We start from the raw sequence: 21,747 nt of genomic DNA, 5'->3' as shown, positions 1-21,747 counted from the left end.
ATCTTGCTGGTGACAGTAGTGGTTCCCTGTGTATATACACAATACTGGGATACCGGATCGTCGTACCGTAATTTAAATGGTGATAACCAGAAGGGTAAATGAAACGGGTGGCTCCCGTATAGTGAGGAATGTTTCAATATATGGTTAAGCTCAATTGATGCCCTCGCCGCGGGCTAGCAATGCCGACCGTTGCCTAGGACGGTAATGTCTCTTTCCCTCTGATTACTAATCACCAATGTTACCACATGTATCTTGTATCGCACTGCTTCCCTAACCCATTGTAGTCTGCCAAACACAATGTCCCTAAACTAAAATTGCCAAGCCTATGTCTAACTAGTTTCGTCAGATACACTGACTTTCTCAAAGTAATCGGCTATGGCGGGCGGGCGGACAGAGGGGTGCTTTAAACCCTCCGTATACCGCATCACCCGTGGTCAGAATCCCTAACTCCCAATCAGATGTAAGAATGGATGATGGATGATATGTGTGACACTGATGGGCAGCGCTGTCAGCAGTCCCATTGGATTAGAGAGGGGAGTGTTTAAAATTGATGTTGGCGGGTATCACTCCTCCGTTCCTCCCATTGTCCGTTGGAATAAGTTTACCAGTTTTCGTGCGTGCGCGCGGACTTAAAGATTGGATCAAGAAGGTTTTTTCGCGCATGCGCGCGGACTTAGAAAATTTTTTTGAGTCAGTTTGGCCGTTTTCGCGCATGCGCGTGCACTTAGAATTTTGGACTGGAGATGTCTCCGCCGCTCACGTACAGGCTCCGAGGAGGTTGTCCACTTCTTCTCCAGGTTATGCTTGTTGGAATGCAATATTTGATATAAGTCCTAGTTGATCTGTCACTGATTGAAAAGTATATTCTACATTTTAAGATGGATTGGTATGTTATTTAAGAGGACAATAATTTGACACTATATGTTCGTTCTTGATGATACAGTGAAAGGGGGGAGGAGAGGAGATAAGTTTAGGGATTTTGGACCTCAAAAAAGAGTACTGTCCATTCCCTTAACTGGGTTGAGCTATTGCTGAATAGTCGATATTTATAAGAAGGGGGTGAAGGTAAAGCCTTCATTCAACCCTTGAGGCGCAAGTGTCTTAAGCCTATGTATCCAGCGTGCTTCTGCCTGTAACAATTTAATGACGAGATCTCCTTTATGTTGGCCCAATTTGATAAGTTGTATGCCCCAAAACGTGAGTCCTTGTGAATTGCCATTATGGTGTGAGTTCATATGGCGAGCAATGCTGGTATCTGTTTTGGTTCTTATGTTGCTCAAATGAGACCCGATGCGATTACGGAATTGCTGGATGGTTTTGCCGACATAAAGAAGGCCACAAGGGCATTGCGTGGCGTATACTATGCCCTTGGATTGGCAATCAATAAACTGTCGTATTGTATAAGACTTTTCGCCTTTGGAATCCGAGAATGTTTTTGTTTTGGGTAGGAATCTACAGTAGGTACATGTTCCGCAAGGGAAGGAGCCCTTTATGTTCGATTTCAGCCACGTGGTTTTGGGTATTGTTTCTTCGGGTGAGTAATGACTATGGACGAGATGGTCTCTGAGGTTTCTTCCTCTTCTGTATGTTACACTAGGAGAATTGGATATCACATCTTTTAGGTCTGGGTCCGCCTGTAGGATGGGCCAATATTGTGCCAAAACTTGTCTAATTTTGTAGTGTGCTACGTCATAGGTGCCTATGCAACGTATTGTTTTGGGTGTAAGATTAGGGGTTACAATTTTGTTCAAGAGAGTATTCCTGTCGGTGTTCCTGGCCCTATAGTATGCCCTATGCAGTACTCTTTTTGGATATCCTTTGTCCTTGCATTCTTGTTGAAAGGCTGTTTCGGAAGAGCAATTGCGTCTCGCCCTAAGATACTGCCCCACCGGTATACCTTGTTTTAGTGATTTGGGATGAAAACTTTGCCATTGTAGGAAGCTGTTTGTAGCTGTAGCTTTACGGTGTATTTGAGTGGTTAATGCGCCATTTTTGTCAATGGTCAGTTTTAAGTCTAAGAAGTTGATGTGATTATCGTGTATTTCACTGGTGAGTTTGAGACCAATCTCATTATGATTAAGTTCTTCTACGAAGCTGTTGAAGAACGCTACATCTCCGTCCCATAGAAGTAGGACGTCATCGATGTAGCGCCCCCAAAAGAGTATCTGATCGGTGTACTTTTGCATGTTTTCACTGAATACCGTGGTGGCCTCCCACCACCCGAGGTATAAATTGGCATGTGTAGGGGCACAGCTAGTGCCCATGGCTGTGCCTTTGGTTTGCAGGTAGAATTTACTTTCAAAAATGAAAAAATTGTGGGTAAGTAGAAACCGAAGTAGTTTGATCACTAGTTTGTTATGAGGGCAATAGGTATTCCCTCTGGTGCTGAGGAAGAATTCGACGGCTCTTACTCCATGGTTGTGCTCGATGCTCGTATACAGGGCTTCAACATCCAGACTGGCTATCTTCACATTGGGCCCTACTGTTATTTCTTGTAGTTTAACTACTGTTTCAGTGGTGTCCTTAATGTAGGACGGAAGAGTTTGGATGAAGGGAGCTAAAATCTGATCAATATATTTACTAATACCTTCAGTGAGGTTGTTGTTACCAGATACGATGGGTCTTCCAGATATTGGATTCCGTTGTTTATGGATTTTAGGAAGGGAGTAGAAAGTGGCAAGGGTCGGGTTGGGATTGAACATAGCTTTGAATTCGGATTCTGTGATAAGCTTGTTTCCTTTGGCTTCAAGTAGTATGTCACATAGTTGTAATTTGAAATCTTTGGATGAGTCGTTTTTGAGTACGCTATATGTGGTGGTATCTTTGAGTAGATCCATGCACATGTTTCTGTAGTCCATTTTGTTCATTATCACCAAGTTACCTCCTTTGTCGGATGGTTTGATTTCGATTTTTTTGTTTTCAGATAGTGTTCTTAGAGCTTCTATTTCTTGGTGTGATAGGTTCCTATTTTCCTTTGTAATATTGCATCGTAGTTTCTCGATGTAATTACAGGTTAAATTCACAAATTTCTCAATGTTATGGAAATTCACTAAGGATGGGGTAAAGACTGATTTTGGTCTGAGTGAGGATGCTGGTGCTGTGAATTGGCCGATGCCTGTCTCGTTTTCTGTTTGTAGGTCAAATAGGGCCTCAATGACCTCTCTCTCTCTGATTGACAGGCTCGATGGATTAGATTGGCGATGTTTGTAAAATTTGTGCAGAGCCAATTTCCGTGCAAACAGGTGGATATCCTTTATCCATGTGAAGCTATCAAACGAAGGTGTAGGGGTGAATGACAATCCTTTTTCCAGCAGTGATTGTTCAGCTGTGGAAAGTGTTATAGTGGAGAGATTGAGGATCTGGGGCTTATCCGTTAATATGGTCTTTTGTATGCCCACTGGCTGCGATCCCTCAGTGTATCATCAAGAACAAACATATAGTGTCAAATTATTGTCCTCTTAAATAACATACCAATCCATCTTAAAATGCAGAATATACTTTTCAATCAGTGACAGATCAACTAGGACTTATATTAAATATTGCATTCCAACAAGCATGACCTGGAGAAGAAGTGGACAACCTCCTCGGAGCCTGTACGTGAGCGCCGGAGACATCTCCAGTCCAAAATTCTAAGTTCACGCGCATGCGCGAAATGGGGCAAACTGACTCAAAAAAAATTTCTAAGTCCACGCGCATGCGCGAAAAAACCTTCTTGATCCAATCTTTAAGTCCGCGCGCACGCGCGAAAACTGGTAAACTTATTCCAACGGACAATGGGAGGAACGGAGGAGTGATACCCGCCAACATCAATTTTAAACGCTCCCCTCTCTAATCCAATGGGACTGCTGACAGCGCTGCCCATCAGTGTCACACATATCATCCATCATCCATTCTTACATCTGATTGGGAGTTAAGGATTCTTACCACGGGTGATGCAGTATACGGAGGGTTTAAAGCACCCCTCTGTCCGCCCGCCCGCCATAGCCGATTACTTTGAGAAAGTCAGTGTATCTGACGAAACTAGTTAGACATAGGCTTGGCAATTTTAGTTTAGGGACATTGTGTTTGGCAGACTACAATGGGTTAGGGAAGCAGGGCGATACAAGATACATGTGGTAACATTGGTGATTAGTAACCGGAGGGAAAGAGACATTACCGTCCTAGGCAACGGTCGGCATTGCTAGCCCGCGGCGAGGGCATCAATTGAGCTTAGCCATATATTGAAACATTCCTCACTATACGGGAGCCACCCGTTTCATTTACCCTTCTGGTTATCACCATTTAAATTACGGTACAACGATCCGGTATCCCAGTATTGTGTATATACACAGGGAACCACTACTGTCACCAGCAAGATAGCGCTTGTTACACATGTGTATCGCATAACAGCAGTATCATTATCTCCCCTAAAGTGTACGCCGTATAGCGACACCCTGCGCATCTCTGAAATCTTGTGGCGGTGAAGCAACCCCCATTTTCACTGAGTGTGCAGTGAATACTGCTGTACCGCGGCATTCCCTCCCAAGTACCGCACACAGTGTGAACACAGTCAATAAAGTAATTATTGTGACACGAGCCAATATTACAATGTCCCTATTTTAATAATAAGAGCACTGTATATACACATTACACCGCTGGGATCTTTTCTTATTTTTATTATTTTTCATATAATTAAATAAAAGTTAAGTTTTAACCTTTGGGTAAACTAGGTATTGTGCCTCTGGCAATAAAGGAATTGTTATATTGTACCTCCCAATAGGTTGGGATCACCATCCCTACTAGTATATCATCACTGGCGGCTGCGGTGAACTGTCTCATCCACTGTTTGCATGAACAGGTTGCCATCAGAAATAGGAAATAGCAGAGAGGACCAAGTATCATCAGAATCAGGGCAGGTGACAGCAAGAATCAGTGCGAGTGAGTATGGGTTATTTTTTATTTTGGCAGTACTCGGGGGCAATAAATAGTTGTCCCCAGTCAGACCTTTTAATTGACTAGCAGGATATGGTGTTAAGTGTTTAAAAAGAACACATCTATATCTCTCATCTAAAAAATATTGTCTAGCAAGGATGATTTTCATTGTCACTGTTATAGGGTTCCTGTGTTATTTGATGATACAAGGGTCCGTTGCTTGGCACTCCTGCTGTCAATTTCTTTGAGGCTCTGTAGCTTTTGCTATTATTAACATTTTATTTTGGAATCCTCTGGCTGTTATGGTGTTCCTGCTTAGAGTGTTACTGCAGGACTGTAACTGAGGGTGTTTCATTTTTCCAGTCTCAGTAATGAAAAAGATATGTGCCAAATTTCATAAATTTTATAAGGGCAAAAATTTGTTTTCAATAATACTTTTTTTTTTTTTTTTTTTGGGGGGGGGGGAACTAAACATCACAATCTTAAAGTCACAGTTCACAAAAAAAATTTCGGATCAAATCCGGCGCGCGCTCACATCCGCTGGCGCTGTGACTCCTCTGTGACTCCTCTGCCTAGTCACCGCAAGTCACGCGCTTCCAAAGAGAATGCATGGAAGCGAGTGACTTCAGGCCTATAATGACAGGTCAGAGGAATCACAGCGCTGGTGGATGTGAGTGCGCGCCGAATTGGAACGGCACCGTGGGACAGGAACGGAGCCGCGCCGCGGGACATCGTTAAGCTTCCGTGAGTATACATGCCAGCGGCTACCAGGGGGGGGCAAAAATTATTTTTTTAGTGAACTGCTTCTTTAAAATAATAATACTAGAAACTAAGATTAATAGGTAGTAGGATAAACAAAACATGAGTTATATTGATCAACTTTGAACAATGCAATCCCTTCTTTTGTTCGCTTAGTGACAACTTTTCTGTGATGTTGGACGACCCTCAACAAGAATTGTTGTTTTTTATTCCTAACCAATTTGTTAAAATTTTTGTCAGAGCCATTCCTCTTTCTGCTGTATTATTGACCACCTGAACAGTGATCACATGGCTTCATGAAGAACCCCTGCCGTATTTCATCACGTTGTGGATTCCAAACAATTCATAGAATGTCTTTGTTATTAGTAACAAAATGGCTCAGGTGTTTTCCTTCAAAAACTTGGTTTTTACCCTCTTTTCAGGTTTGATTTCTAAATTATTAATCAGATTTTCCTTAACCGACTGAGTAATAAAAAGTACCAGACAGAGTAATTCGATCGACCAAAAAAGCCAGTCCTATGTTTGTTTCTGATAGGTACCAAAGGTGTCTCTTAGCAGCTGTGAGAGCACTTTTTTTTTTTTTTTTTTTTACGTCTGCATCTGGGTCAGCTGGTAATTGGTTCTGAAGCCAAAATATCATCCCAAATTGAAAAAAAAAGGATTAAGCAAGTTCTTACATACAACAGTCAGAAAGAGATACTGGAAGTAACTTCTATGTAGAAGACTGTTTTTTTAGGGTCCTGTTTCATTCCGGCAGTGTCATAGAAAAATAAAATTAAGTCGCCCTCACCTGGTGCCCAAAGGAGCAACTCATCCTGGCACAGGTAAAGCGCAGTACAGGAGATTTAGTATAACACTATACTGTATAGAGAAGATACTACCCACCAATCATTGCAGGCACTTCACTAATACTGGAATTTTACTGTTAAAATGGTCGATTATCTACTTATTCACATGTGCTGCAGGTCTTGACTTACTGTAGCATTTTATGTTTAGTCTGGTTTGAAATTACCATGGTCCAAAAAATAACATTGTATGTTGAAAATATTGTATCCTGAGGTCATTGTACTGTAAGTTGAGGGATCACTGTATATGAGCCTAACAAAATGTATATAGATAAACATAGATTTATAAATAGATAGATAAATAGATATAGATAAAAGTGATCAAAGTGTGCAAAGTGTACCTCTAAATATTATCCAATCTTCTTGAAATTTGGCATATATATATATATATATATATATATATATATATATATATATATATCTTTTACAACACTGAGAGCATGAGCAAAGTCTGCAAAAATGTAACATTTTATTTTTTTTTCCTTACAAAATAAAAATTCCTACTGTCATTGTTATATGGGTCCCATAACATTGTGAATTTGGCACCACTGTTTCCTAGATTTTGCTCCTTTTTGAGCATGAAGTGAGTGTGCAAATGTTACGAGATGCATAATTGTATATAATTATCTCAGCAGAATCATTGCATCTGTAAGAGGTAAAGTAAATAAGTAAACTATTACCCTTTTTAAATTGGGTAACTCCTATTCCCATTTAGGTTGTGCCAAAATGCTATTTACCTGTCATTAACTTTTGATTATGATGAGAGAAAATATTTCATATGTAGAACAACAATCAAGCTAGTTGCATTTTGACTAAATTTACATAGTGTATTTATATCATACACATTTACTTTATGAGCAGGGCCAGATCACAGGGAGGGCAAATATAAATGAAGAGTAAATATAGCAGTAATGCAGATAGATAGATAGATAGATAGATAGATAGATAGATAGATAGATAGATATCACCTGAGCACCAGCAGTATGCCGCTGTATTTTGTACCTGTTTATCTTTTCATTGTAGTCACAGATTTGCACCAACATACCATTTACACTTTTTTTACGAGGTGCTAACATTGTCTTTAGCACCGTACATGTAGCAGTGGTTATCTTGGTCATGGACCGTTCTGATTTCTTCACGTCTGTGTTTAGTTGGTGTAAATTGTTTGCATGGATCTAAGGATAAGGAAAGCCACCTAACAATATCTAATAGGATATGAAATTTTCTACCAAGGTGCATCATGGCAATGAACTATCCAGAGCGGTAATGTCAGAAACTCCCCTGACCTGGCTCTTGCGGCGTCTTCTTCAGGCTAGTAACCAGGGACGCCACGGTCTCACGTGACAGTCAGCCGGCCGGCCGGCACAGCTAATGCGGCTCCCGTGCAGGCTAAGTGACAGATCGCTCTGCCACTCAGCCTGCAGCGCCGCAGCTGCATTGCCACTGAAATCAGGAGACCGGACCAATCAGTGTCTGGTCCGGGCTCCTGATCCAGTATAAAGTAAAGTTAAAGCCAGTTGGTAATCGCTGGCTATTAGTTCATTCTGATCCCAGCTCCCCCTGTCCTATTCCTGCGAACCCCGTCCTAATTCCTTCTGCCTGACTTACTCGTGTTCTGACCTCCGCCTGACTTTTGACTATCCCTTGTGTTACTGATTTTGTACTGCGTTGCCCGTGTGGTTTGACCCAGATTGTTCCACTATTCGTTATTGTGTTTGTCTGTCCGTCTTGTTCTGTGTTTCACTTACGCAGCATAGGGAACGCCTTTGTGGTTGTCCGCGACCGTTTAGGGTCGACCGAGGCAAGTCCTGTCTGTGCTTGCCAGTCCTGACAGGTAATTACTTGACCCCAGTCCTGCAATATCGTAGAGCTGGAGTCAGATTCTGTTCAGGTAGTTGCGATGACTAACCTTATCTGTAAACAGAACTGAAACATGAGCAGACTGAGGCTATGTTCACAAAACATAAGAGACCGGCTGTTTCGTGACCTGGCCGGATCACAGAACGGCCGGTCTCTGAAAAGGTCATCCCGTCCGATACTGCAGTACCGGCCGGATGATCTTTAGCCCCGCAGAGTTCTGATGCTGGTGCATCCCTGCACGCCCGCATCAGAACTCTCCACTGCACGCTATGGAGCGAGCGTCCGGATACGCTCGCTTCATAGTGTGCAATGACATGGTTTTCTACGGCTGCTATTCAATGAATAGCGGACGCAAAGAAACTGACATGTCAGTTGTTTGCGGCGCCGCGAGAGATCCTGGCCGGAGTGTATACTATGTGTATACGCTCTGGACGGGATACCATAAAAGACTAAGAAACATATCTCTTTGTAAAAAGTACGGCCGTTGTTGCCAATTGCAACAACGGCCGTACTTTTACAAAAAGATACGTTTTGTGAACATAACCTGATAGGTAATTTTTGTTCTTATAAACCACATCCAATGATCAAACAAATTTCATCATGTTTTATATATTATTTTTTTACCATATAAATAGCTTAATCATCATTCAGAAGTTGTTTCTCAATGGTCCAACTTCATCCACGTTTAGATGTGGGGTCAAATGGTGGCCAGTCACCTCATGTCTTTCAGGAAAAATTCCTGGCTCTTTCATTGCCATTGTTCACAGCTTGTTTTCTAGGTTACCGACCACCACTCTGCTCTAAAAGCAGTGGACAGACTATATATATATGTATGGTCCATATTCCTGCACTGTATAAAGGATTAGTTGCTGAAACCAAGACATATTAGAGTAAAAATAAATGGAATAAAAACGTTGGTGGTTTAGTATACTCCCCAAACGTACATAGAAATTTCTGTCATGATGGTCACATCTGGCTAATTAGGAGATGAAAAGGGTCGTAACAGTTGTTACTTGTTTCAACTTCAACCCTGACTGACAGATTTGGCAAATAAAGTTGCATGTGACTGCACCTTAGTGGAGCTGTTTGTACCTGGATGGTAGGCTATTATGTTGCTAAACTGATATTTCCCCCAATGACACCGAAGCATGTATGCAACCAATTGTGTACTGTATATGGAATACTAGAAAATATTAGTGAGTGTGATGGCTGAAGGACTGGTTAATAATTAATAAAACTTGTCCTCATAAGACATGGACATAATACATATAAGACATCACCATCTCACTTACAGCAATTTCTTTAAGTTTAGGTAACAGACAATAAAGGTGTAAAAGTAAAATAGTGCTATGAGAGCTTTGGATATCAGTTTTATTAACATAATGATAAAGAACTAGGATGTCCTGCTTAAATCCGGTGAAATGAAGTGCACATTTTAACCCCTTTTCCAACATTTGCTGTACATTTACGTGTACGCTTCTCCCTGCTGTTACACTATGAAGTGAGCTCAGGAGTAATTAAATGCAAGCTCAGTAGCGATCATTGGAAGACGTTTATCAAAGTTAAAGCAGGGGTGGAGGCCAAGGAGATGCGCAGATTCTCCCCTCCTCCCTGGTTGTATCCCCCGCTCATCCAACAGGTAGGCAAGGGGGGGGGGGGGCTCAGGGGCACTACAAAACAGAGAGGAGGCGCGATCCAAGTCTACACCTCCTGGAAGCTGGTACGCAAGGTGTAGGGTTTGGAGCACAGCTAGCAGGATTCAGTAAGAGGTGTGTGCCTCTTAGTGAATGCAATTAGGGGAAAGGGGGTGGGGTCTAAGACCGGCATACTCATAGTCTTCTCCATCGTGTTTAAATGTCAGTGACAGCAGTGGTAACTGTCACGGGCCAAAAGGTTTTCTTACAGGAGGTATAATACCTACCTCAGGGTGGTTCAATCGTCAATCTGCATATAGGCAGACCCTATGAGAAGAGCACAGTTAATACTGATCAATGCTATGCCACTTATATTGCTATGCTGTATATATTTAAAAATATTACCAAGCCTCTACCCCCAAGAAAAGTTGAAATTGTCTCCCTTTCCTAGTTTATAAGTAAAATTTGTAAAAATAAATATATTTGGTATTATAGTGTGCAACATTGTCTGATATAATACCAATATGGTACCAATAAAAACTATACATTGCATTGCAAAAAATGAGCCCAAAAAGCCACATAAGTTGAAAATAAAATGGCTTAAGGTGTCAAAATATTTTTTGGAAATTTTTTTTACTGTTTTAAAAATAGTAAAATATCTGCTGATCTTCTCTCTCTGTTTCTAAAGCTGCTGTAAATTTACTCATGTGTAAGCATATATCGTAGCATTAGGATGCCGCTGCCTTTTGTGTTAGTTCCTTATTTCATTGCAGACACATTGGATTTCTACCTGCCCGGATATTTCACCTTGTTAGAATAATTAATGCTGTGTTAAATACTAGTGTCGCAGATTCATCACATTCGACTGAAAGAATTTCTTTCGGGAAACAACACACAACTCAGTGGTCTTGTGAAGGACTCCATAACTTCCAAGAATACTGATGCCAATACAATTCGTGACAACACTAGTAAGTTATATGTCTTGGGGTTTCTGATACTGGAATCCCCCTTTAATTTGGCTGCTAGAAGATATTATGTATCCTAACATGCATTTTAATTGGTAGAGGGAAGAAGGGAATAAGCTTTTTCTTGACACATCTGTCTCCCCTTATCTCTTGCTTGAACAAACAATCATGCATTCTTCTCTTTCCTATAGGTAGATAACTAGGGACACTAAGGGTACTATTTCACGGGCCGAGGAGGGCCCGATCAACAATGTAAACGAGCGCCGATCTGCTAGATCACCGCTCGTTTACTGGGCCTATTCCACGGCCCAATGACTGTTGAGCGAGGGCTGCAGGGACATCATTACCAATGTCCTTGCAGCCTTTTCAGCATACATTACCTGTCAGGTCTTCTTCTCCGCTCCGTTTTCCTCACCAGGTCCCGCGCGCTCTAGCTTCAGAATGGCCGCGGGGGTCCCGGCCTGTGATTGGCTGAGCGCTCCGTCAGCTGACAGGCCATTCTGAAGCTAGAGCGCGCGGGACCCAGGGAGGAAGACAGAGCAGAGGAGAAGCCCTGACAGGTAATGTATGCTGCTGCTGCTTCTCAAATCGTCGGTCGCCCGCCGTACACCGCTATTCAACCGTAGCGATGCGCGGTGGGGGAACGATGATTTTAGGTCTGGCCCTAAATGAACGATCAGCCGATGACACGATCATCGTCTGATCGTTCTCTCTATTTCACTGAGCTATAATCGATTCGGCCGATTATCGTTACTGTGGAATAGGGCCCTAAGACTGACCTGATACACATTAAATTATCATTGGATCCTGTTGGCATCTAATGTTTGTCTGGCTTAAATTAGACAATTTTCCACTGCATCTAACAGTGTCTGTTGGACCTTTAACATTAGAGGCTATCTCTTTGAAGTTCACTTATGACTGAAGGCATTTGGCATCTGTCATGTATAGGGTCACATGTAAAAAAAAAAACCTGTAGAGAACACTATAAAACAAGAAAATTGTGTGTATATCATTAGAATGGACGTCTTTTATAGGTTATGTGGTCTATGGATACATTTACAATACAGTATATAAATCTGAGGATCTTTTCTACAGTACATAGTACATGGGCACTAGAATCACTGTGTGGAAATAAAGCCTCTAAATACTGTGCCTGGGGTTGGGCTCTAAGATTTTTTTTTTTTACTCTAAGATTTCTACCAACCCTTATTCTTTCAAGTTCTTTTCCTTTGAAGAATCTCATATTTTGGGATTGTGAAGAGAGTTACTAAGGTAACACCTGAAAGCAGAAAAGATACAGCCTTTGGCAATGTAGTTATTGCTTTGCCTGTGCATGTTTTAACACCTAGCTGGTCCCAGAGACTATTAGAAGTAGTTAGAATCTAGAGACTAGTAAATAGTAATAATAAAAAAAGAAACAGAAAAAAAGGTATAACTGGTATAAATAAAACAAAATGTTTTTTTATATTTTACAAACCCAGCAATATCATGTCTGCTATTATGGTTTATGTCAGATAAACAATAAAATCTTAATTTTTATCCCTCTGTTCAATACTCTAAATCAAAAGACTCTTTATTTATGCATGTAATACAGTAATATTGTAAAGATACTTTTCAGGTTTTTACCGGAACAGTAACCTTTCCTCTCGTTATACAGTATGGCTATAGAAAGGGAGACAGTCACATACAATAAGTATTTTATTTTGGCCAGAAGGTTTATTTTATATATTTATAGTTGACTAATTTGAAGTGCGTGTCTTGGGAAGAGCAAGGCAAGCTACAGCGCTGACACAGAATACGTTGGAGTGAAATCTCTAAGGCTGTAAACTCATAAACTCTGAGTTCAAATGAGGTTGTTTTTTTATCCAAAGCTTAAAGCGTAACTGTCATATTTTTTTTTTTATTGCAGAAATCAGTAGTATAAGCGATTTTAAGAAACTGTTATAGGTTTTATCAGCCAAAAAAGCCTCCTTCTGTTCTCAAGAAGCAATTTCCCAGCCTCCCCCCCCCTGACTTCTTATCTGTGCATTATCAGGCAAACACGTCTTCATTACAGAGAAGCCAGTGAAGACAGTTTCTGCTCTATCCATTCTATCCTTATGTAGGGGGGAGGGGCCAGGGAGATGAGGGAGCAGGAAGACGTGACATGAAGGTCAGCTGTTTGTAGACTGGGCACCTAAACCGCAGGATTCTGGGGTCAGAAAGGTCAGTGCTTATCTATGAACTTACTGAGAGAAGATTGCAGGGTGTTGTGCTTTGCAGGACTGCTCCGTGCTCAGTCACTCCTAACAGCCCCTCCCCTCTCCATAGCCACATATTGGACACAGAAATCCTGCTGCTTCTGAAGTGGGGGGGGGGGGGGGGGGGGCTGGGAGATTGCTTTTTCAGTCCAGAAGGAAACTCTTTTTAGTTTATAAAACCTATTACAAAGTTTCTTAAAATCGCTTGAAGTGTTGATATTTAATGTTTTAAAAAAAATGACCCTGAATTGACAGTTCCGCTTTAAGATGTAAGAGAAAAAAAAAACATAAATATAACAAGAGTCAGTCTTATGTTTGTTTGTTTGTTTGTTTGTTTGTTTACTTACTTGTCCAGTGTCCCAGTTGATCACTCATGTTTTGGTTGCCAAACTAGTAGCTATAAGGCTATGTTAACACATTGTCTTTAAAAAAAAAGAAAAAGAAAAAAAGGATGCTGATTGAAATAAAATCAGCATCCATTCTTTTCCGCAGCAGCAGCGGCATTGCATTGAATTCAATGCAATGCCGCCCGCTGTGTTCCAAAATCTTTGTTTTAACCCCCGTTGTTTAGAATGGGCGTTAAAATGATGAACATGCCCATTATTTCCAGGTGCTGTTCACCATACTTTACATTGTAGTGAATATTTAATTGATTTGCAGGTACACCCAATGGTACCACAGTACCGGCTGCAGGAATGTCTTGAATGCCACCTGGTGGCCGGCAGTATAACACTGTCCATTTCTATGCAACGGATGGTGTTATACAATGAGTGAACATAGCCTAAGGCTGTCAAATTATAACTTTCACATTGTTACTTTACTATGCGATGCTTCCTCAGTTTTGAAGGGTTTTTCTAAGAGTAAAATATTGAAAGCCTACATTTAGAGTAGACCAATTTGCTTGATCAGTGTGTGCCCATCTCCTAGAAATCCTACCTATCACAAGAATGAATGTGACTGAAAGTCAGTATCAAGTTCAGCCACATGTACAGAGAACTGTGCTGGAACACTCCATTCTGTGGCTTGTGGAGGGGTGGGGGAGGGGGGTCATTGGGTAGCATGGAAGGTACAATAATACATGCATCATTTGTAGATTACAGGATGGTGGATGCATTATTTATATAGTTCATATAATAGTCACATCCAATATACACCTTTATAATAAACATAGTAGAGAATATTCCTGTGATCCTTTATTGTTATAGGAGACAATCTAAAGAATTTATTTTTGACTCAACTTCAAGCACCTGGTAGTGTAAGAGTTTATTAACTTTTTGCCAGTACTGTGAACGCAATAATCTCCACTTGTGCTTGCCATTATTCCATTAGGCTGTATGTATGTGCTTAAGTATTCTAAATCCACATATGGGACACAGTAAACATGGTTTATGAGATGCTTAACAGCCAGTTACACTTCCAGACATAATGATAATTGCAAAATAGCTATAGTCCTTAGAAGAGATTAGTCACCTTACAGGAAGCTTGCTGATCTCTAGTCCTTACTTTCAAATAAAACTGTATGAAAAAGAATGTGAAATAAACAATAGAAACCGTGTATCACTTTATGATTTTATAAGTTAGAAATATGCAAGAAAATATTTGTTGCAGGAAACAAGATATGTATCTGATGTATGAAATGAATACAAAAGAATTAAAAATGGCATCTGAGAACATATAAAAACATTTTGCAAATAAAAATGTCAAGTCATATCTTGTTCCAACATAAAAATAAACAATAATCTCAATATTTTTTTTCCATAAATTATAAAATATGGCCTTTTAACCATTGTCAGATCCCCTTCGGTTGGAATGCCGCTCCAGATCCACTTGAATTTCCCAGTTTTCAACATACAATCCGAGAAATACGAGGGAGCACCCGGAATCTGAACTGTATTGGAAGTGCTTTCATCACATGCACTTACAGATGTATCCAAAAAATAAGTTGACAAAAGAATTGTAATCACCTTGGATTTCTTGTATAGAAAAAAAAATATTATGGGGGTTAAGGAGAAAAAAGAGACTTGATTTTTTGCACAGCTTCTTCGGAATAACTGTTACAGTCACACAATACACATACTTTACCAGTCACAATTCAGAACAAAATAAATATACATTATTGCTGTTTTTACAGGAGAACGCCTCTCTGGGTCCATTCACACACATTATAATTTATCAAATATATGTTTGGGAATTGAATAATCCACGCCAGAAATTTTAGGCAATGTACAACAACACATTTCTAGCTATCAAGTAGGTCAGCGGTGGTTATATTGAAATTCTTAAAAATGAACACAGTTCATTTTTAGATTTGTTGTGTAGCTCCGATATGATTTCTGCTGCCTTATGGTAGAGATTACCAGTATGGTACCAAGATTTAGAATAGTTAATGGGGGCTGTTAGTAAACTGAGGGAGAGGATTATTAGCTAACACCATTAATATGAGTATTTAGACCTTCACCGATCAGTAACCCTTTGAAGACAGAGCCAATTTTTTTCCTCCTTGTGCTTAACAGGCCACAGCAGTTGCTTTTTTTTCACCTAGAACCCCACATGAGCCCTTATTTTTTTGCACCACTAATTGTACTTTGCAATGACAGGCTGCAATTTTTCATAAAGTACACTTCAAAACCAGAAAAAAATAAATGTGTGGTGAAATTGAAAAAACAAAAAACAAAACGCATTTTGTTTATTTTGGGGGTATTTGTTTTTATGCCGTTCACCCTGGGGTAAAACTGACTTGTTCTTTATGTTCCTCAAGTTGTTATGATTACAACGATATGTAACATTTATAACTTTTATATTATCGGATGGCCTGTAAAAAATTCAAACCATTGTTAACAAATATATGTTCCTTAAAATCGCTCCATTCCCAGGCTTATAGCGCTTTTATCCTTTGGTCTATGGGGCTGCATGAGGTGTCATTTTTTGAGCCATGATGTGTACTTTCTGTTGATACCTTGATTGCGCATATGCGACTGTTTGATTGCTTAGTATTTAAATTTTTATGGATTCGATGCGACCAAAAATGCTTAAAGCCACAAAGTCACCCATGCGAACATAGGTGACATTAGCAGCAGCCACAACCACACCAGCGGCTGTTACACATTGCAGTTTACTTTTGTTAGTTATCTCTGTGGCTTCTTTAGCTTGAAAAAAAAAAATAATAATTACTGGTGGACAGTGTCACTGAGACGGGCTTCTTGAATTTCCTTCTCCCTGCCTTGGTCCAGTGCTTGCTTCACTAGCAACACCACCCCCACCACCACCACCTCCACTCATGTGACGTCACAAGGATTACAGCCAAGGACTCTTTTTTTTCTACAGCTAACTGTAAACTAACCAGTGATAAATCTGAATTGTGCAGAAGCCCATGTTTGCACAGGTGACAGTATCTTTTTAAAGGGGTAATACCATTCTGTACAATTTATGGTGGTTCCACATCATTTGTGATAAATGTTTCATAGGTTGGGATTCACATCAGCAGCAGCAGCACTCTATGAACTTCAATGTACAGTTGACTGCATTGTAGTTACAAAAGGAGTCAAGTGTAGCTTACGTCAATGAAGAGGACAAAGCTACAGGCTATGATCCCAGAAGAGCATAGTTTCTATCTATCTATCTATCTATCTATCTATCTATCTATCTATCTATCTATCGGGTCATTTAGCTCCCATAACTAGCTGAAAAGGACGATTTTACAGAGTGATTCACATGTAACCTATTACAATTAGATAAAGGGAGTCTTTCAGCTCATTTTCATATGAGAGACTATGGGTAATGCTGGATAGGTGCTGGAAAGTGAATTTTAACCTGAGACTTGCTGCTGGAGACCGTGATCTATTATTTACAGCCGTAAGTGTCCAGGAGGCATGGCTGAGCTGCTCAAGTGATGTAGAATCACTCACCTCCTAACTACCCTCCCTCCCATGCTTGATTGATGCAGCGCTAAGCCCTATCTTCGAATCCGACCCCAAAACCTATGTTGTGCATTCTGAAAGCTTTGCCAAACAGAATACAGACTGAAATAGATCAGCAGAAATACTGGCACTGGACTGCTATGAAAACAGTAAGGCTAGGTTCACATGTAGGAGCAGCATTGCATTGAACGGGCGTTAAAATATTGTACATGCCTATTATTTCAGGATGCTGTTCAGTGAACAGTGTCTGGAAATAATAGCTGTTCACACAATGCAAAGTGCAGCGGCATTGAAGTGAATGGTTAAAAATGACGTTCCTGCAGCCAATACCAGGCGTTTCAGGCGGCCGGCAGTTTAGCAGCTTCCATTGCTCTAAACGCATCTAGTAAAAGTTTACCCAACTCGGAGCATTTTGGTGCTGATAATTCTGCTTGTCCATGGCAGTCTGAATCCTGTATTGCAAAAAGTTGGAGACAGGGCTTGGCTTCCAGGGCTCAGCTCCAAAATGCCAATCAAGCATGAGAAGGAGGAGTTGGAGAGCAAGGAGATGAGTGAGGAGAGATAATCTTATAAGCCATCCAATGCCCATTTACTGCAAAAAGTGCACATGCCAGCATCCATCCAACACTACCCATAATAATTATATGAAGATGAGCAGAAAGACTTTAACAATAAGCTTTTGTTGCTCAGTGGTGACAGCAAAATTTAGGGTGTAACTACAAATGTTTTTTTTTTTTTAATGGATCTCATCACAAGGCAGCAGAAATGTAAATGTACAGTACAGTTTTCTTTTACAATTACTACATGGAATTCTTTCACAAACTCCAAGACAGTCACATGTATTATCTATGGAAACACACCACTTACTGGAGAACAGTTTATATTATATTCAGAAATATAATCTCTCATACCACCAATGCCTTATTTCATGTATTATTATTGCCCATATTACCAAAGTAAGGCTTAACAGAGCAGCCATGTCCCTTTATTGCACTATTCAATGAGTGCTGGTAATTTTTAATCATCATGTTACTTCTCTCCTGATACTATTAGCAAATGCAGAAAATGTCGTCTTTGGTTATGCAAAGAATTTGTTTTTATAAAAGTACACTGACATTTTGGTTACTGGGATAATGCAAATCTCATCACCTTCTACAAAACCTAACAACAGTCCAATGAGGAAGGTCTGTTAGAAAATTAGAAAGAAGGGCAGAACTAGGGTGGACATAGGTGGACATTTATCAAGACTGGTGTATGAGTACGCCAGTCTTAAATGAAGCCCGCCCCTAGTTTTCCAGACTGATTTACTAATAGCACAGGCATTGTGAACAACTCTATACCTGTTCGGGAGCAGGTATAGATTTTTTTGCCATTATTTACGTCTGTGATTGGATGTGGCAAGAAGCCACGCTTCAACCTCTGTCCACCCATCAGGCGAGTGGGGGATGTGGCTGGTGAATCTTCCCCTTTTCTGTGGCGTATGCTCCAGGTGCATTTTGGTAAATGTCCCCCTTGAGTGTACCAATAAATTAGACAAATCAGTGGATATATGATGTAAGTAATGTAAATCTATTGCAGAACATGACTCTGAAAACGTATTAATACTGTTTAAGGGCAATCCAAATGTAGCAATGTGTCTCTCTATTTATTTTTGCTATATTATGCAAACATTGTGTGTCATTTTATTTCTATTACATCTCATATTTTTGAGAGAGATTAAAATCCTCTGCTTTTCTTTAACTAGTTAGCTTTCCAGTAGTTCACTTACAGGCACTTCCTTTCATTTAGCTGTCTGGCCAATCACCTAAAACGTTTTTTCTTGGGTAAAGATTAATTTTTGGTAATTCAAGTGATTTATAATTATGTTGGGAATGACATAGGCTATCGCACGGAGAGAAGTTGTTTTATGAGACAGAGCCCATTTAAGAAAAATGGCTGCAAAGCTTTGCCTCTATTTTAAGCAATAGTGGATGGAGAAAGTAAACATATTTAAAGTGCTCAGTTTCCCATTATTGCAGAATTTTGCATTGTATTGTATTTGGTACATATAGAAGGGGCATTTATGAAAACAGGTGAACAAGTCAACTGTAACAAGTACTCTATCCTCAATCAAAGAATTATCCCTTAATCCCTCTTAAGGCTCTGCTGACTTTTGCATTGTTATACTTTTTTTATTCATATAATAAAAAAAATTCGCATAGCCAAAGTATATTTATGAGATTTCAGCGTTGGTATCAGTTGGCATCTGATCCATCCATTTGCATCTTAGTTTTGGAGAATCCCAAAAGCACAGCATGCTGCTTTATTGGCCCAGTTTCCTCCCAGCAGTACATTAATGGTCCATAAAAATCCTCTATTGAATAGTAGATAGGAAATAGATGGTTATGAATAATTATTTTGTACGAATTCTGTAAAATGGTTGGGGAAAAAAAACATAATAAAGGAGGATACCTAATTTCAACAAAGGATAAGAAAACAGATACGTAGAGTATGTCATTCTTCCTCCTTACTATTGTGTAGTTACCGTGTATGTAGAGAAAAGAAACTGATAAAACAATGTGGTATTATATTGAAGTATAACAAATGTACCTTTATAATTTACCCCCAATATATCTGGGTAGGTAAAGGACATATCCTGTAGACTCATCATGTAATGAAAATGTACTGTTGTTTTTTTTTGTTTTGTTTTGTTTTTTTTTGGGGGGGGGCGGGTTGCTAGTACATAAGACACGGCTTGCAGTTGTATTCTATGTCTTGTTTGACTCCGACACTAACACAAAGATCACGCTTTAGTAATGCATGAAACAGACTCCTTTGAGGATTCTTTTTCTGCTCATTGCAAGGATTCTCAAACCCTTTCAAAGGAAGACCAAAATCATGCTCTACTGAACAGCGATCTATGAACCATTATTAATGGGATACAAGCTTGGGTGACAGTACAAGGTAACATTTCAATCAATTTTCTGGAGAAAAAAGTAAAAGTAATAAGAACATGGATTTTTTTTCTCTCTTATTGTCTTGAAAGTCTTAATGTTTATTAGAATTTAGAAAAGCCTGGGTCTGGTTGCCATTCACAGCGATGAGAGTATTTGAAGGGTGCGGTCAGCCATTATCCAGCCAATGGGTTGCAATTGTATCAATCCGAATGCAGCAATGCATAATGCCAAAAAATTCAATGCTGGACTCCTGCCATCTTTTTTTTTTCCATTTACAAGTTACTTTTTGTAAGCTTGTTGGGCTCTCCATTAGACAAGCCAAGGAGACTCGTTGCAGTTTCCAACATGCTGGAAGATCAGATGACCTGAGAACTAACAGCTTCATCTCTGTCTGCTTTCCCTCCATGTACCATTCTATAGGCCAATAAACCAAGTACCATCCAATGTCCAATGCAAAAGAAACAAATTATATTTATATATTTATATATATATATTTGTTTTCCTTTAAAAAATAAAGAATCTCTCGTGGACAACACATAGCCAGTCCACCCATCTTTTACTATAAAACAGACTCCATGTTTTCACACCACTCATGGTCTTCCAGGTTATAGATGAATTTTGTCCTGTTAGTTTTATTTTGGGAGATAGAGTCTCGACCAAGGTTATCTAAGGTCAATGTTGATGAAAAAAATTCACTTGTTGTAAGCCCTCCCTCATGATTTTTTATGTATCTCTTATAGTTTTTCCTCAGGCATTGCCATGATGTGGTATAAAGGATAAAAGCTAAGGACTTCAGGGTTATAGCAATGCTGACATAAAGGTATCTATAGGCAACATTGTCATACAGAGCACAAGCTCCCTGTTCTCCGCAAAATGTGCTCCAAAACAGACACGTGGAATCGATCCCAGCTCCAAAGATGAGTGGTGGAGGTATAAATCCTGTAAAAGAGACACAACAATACATAAACAATGATATTTAATCAAAAATATATTTATGATGGTAGCAGTGTTATACATACAGCATCTCTGATGTCAAAACTAGATGTGTTGAAAAGAACAAAATAGGGTTTTTCTTAAAGGTGCCTTCATACGTACAGGATCTGCAGCGAATCTGCAGCAAATTTGATAGCGCAGATTTTAAGTTGCAGATTAAAAAAAAAATCAAATCTGGGCCATCAAATCTGCTGCAGATCCTGTACGTGTAAACGCATCCCGAGGGTGCGTTCACACGTACAGGATCTGCAGCAGGTTTGATGGCACTTATTTGAATCTGCAGCAGGTCCGCAGCAGATTTGATGGCCCAGATTAGATTAAAAGCAAATCTCGGCCATCAAATCAGCTGCAGATCCTGTAAGTGTGAACGCACCCTTAGGCTATGTTCCCACTATGTGAACGACCGGCCGTTCTGTGACCCGGCCGGGTCACAGAACAGCCGGCCTCTGCCAAAATCATCCCGGCCAGTACTGCCGGGATGATCTTTCTGGCCGCAGTGTTCTAAGCCGCTTGCTTCATTGTGTGCACTGACAGTGACAATTCACTAAATTGCGGCTGCAGAAAATTGACATGTCAGTTATTTGCTGGTCCGCATGGGATCCCGGCCGGAGCGTATACGATGTGTATACGCTCCAGCCGGGATCCCATAGAAATGCAGGCAGTGTTCACAGGCGTACAAAGTATGGC

General features: G+C 40.1%; 1 protein-coding gene across 1 annotated transcript in view; it reads right to left on the bottom strand.

Moving 5' to 3' along the window:
• Positions 1-19,841: 19,841 nt before the first annotated feature.
• SLCO3A1 (solute carrier organic anion transporter family member 3A1) overlaps positions 19,842-21,747 on the bottom strand; it is a 241,036-nt gene continuing 239,130 nt past the window's right edge. The window contains exon 10 of the mRNA XM_069956689.1: positions 19,842-21,006. Coding sequence (XP_069812790.1) covers positions 20,627-21,006 — 380 coding nt within the window. The 3' untranslated portion in view covers positions 19,842-20,626. The remainder of the gene's footprint in view (positions 21,007-21,747) is intronic.

The sequence above is a fragment of the Dendropsophus ebraccatus genome, chromosome 1 (genome assembly GCF_027789765.1).
Source record: "Dendropsophus ebraccatus isolate aDenEbr1 chromosome 1, aDenEbr1.pat, whole genome shotgun sequence".
Lineage (NCBI taxonomy): Eukaryota > Metazoa > Chordata > Amphibia > Anura > Hylidae > Dendropsophus > Dendropsophus ebraccatus.
Note: the sequence above shows the minus strand (reverse complement) of the source record. Positions and strands in the feature narration are given on the sequence as shown.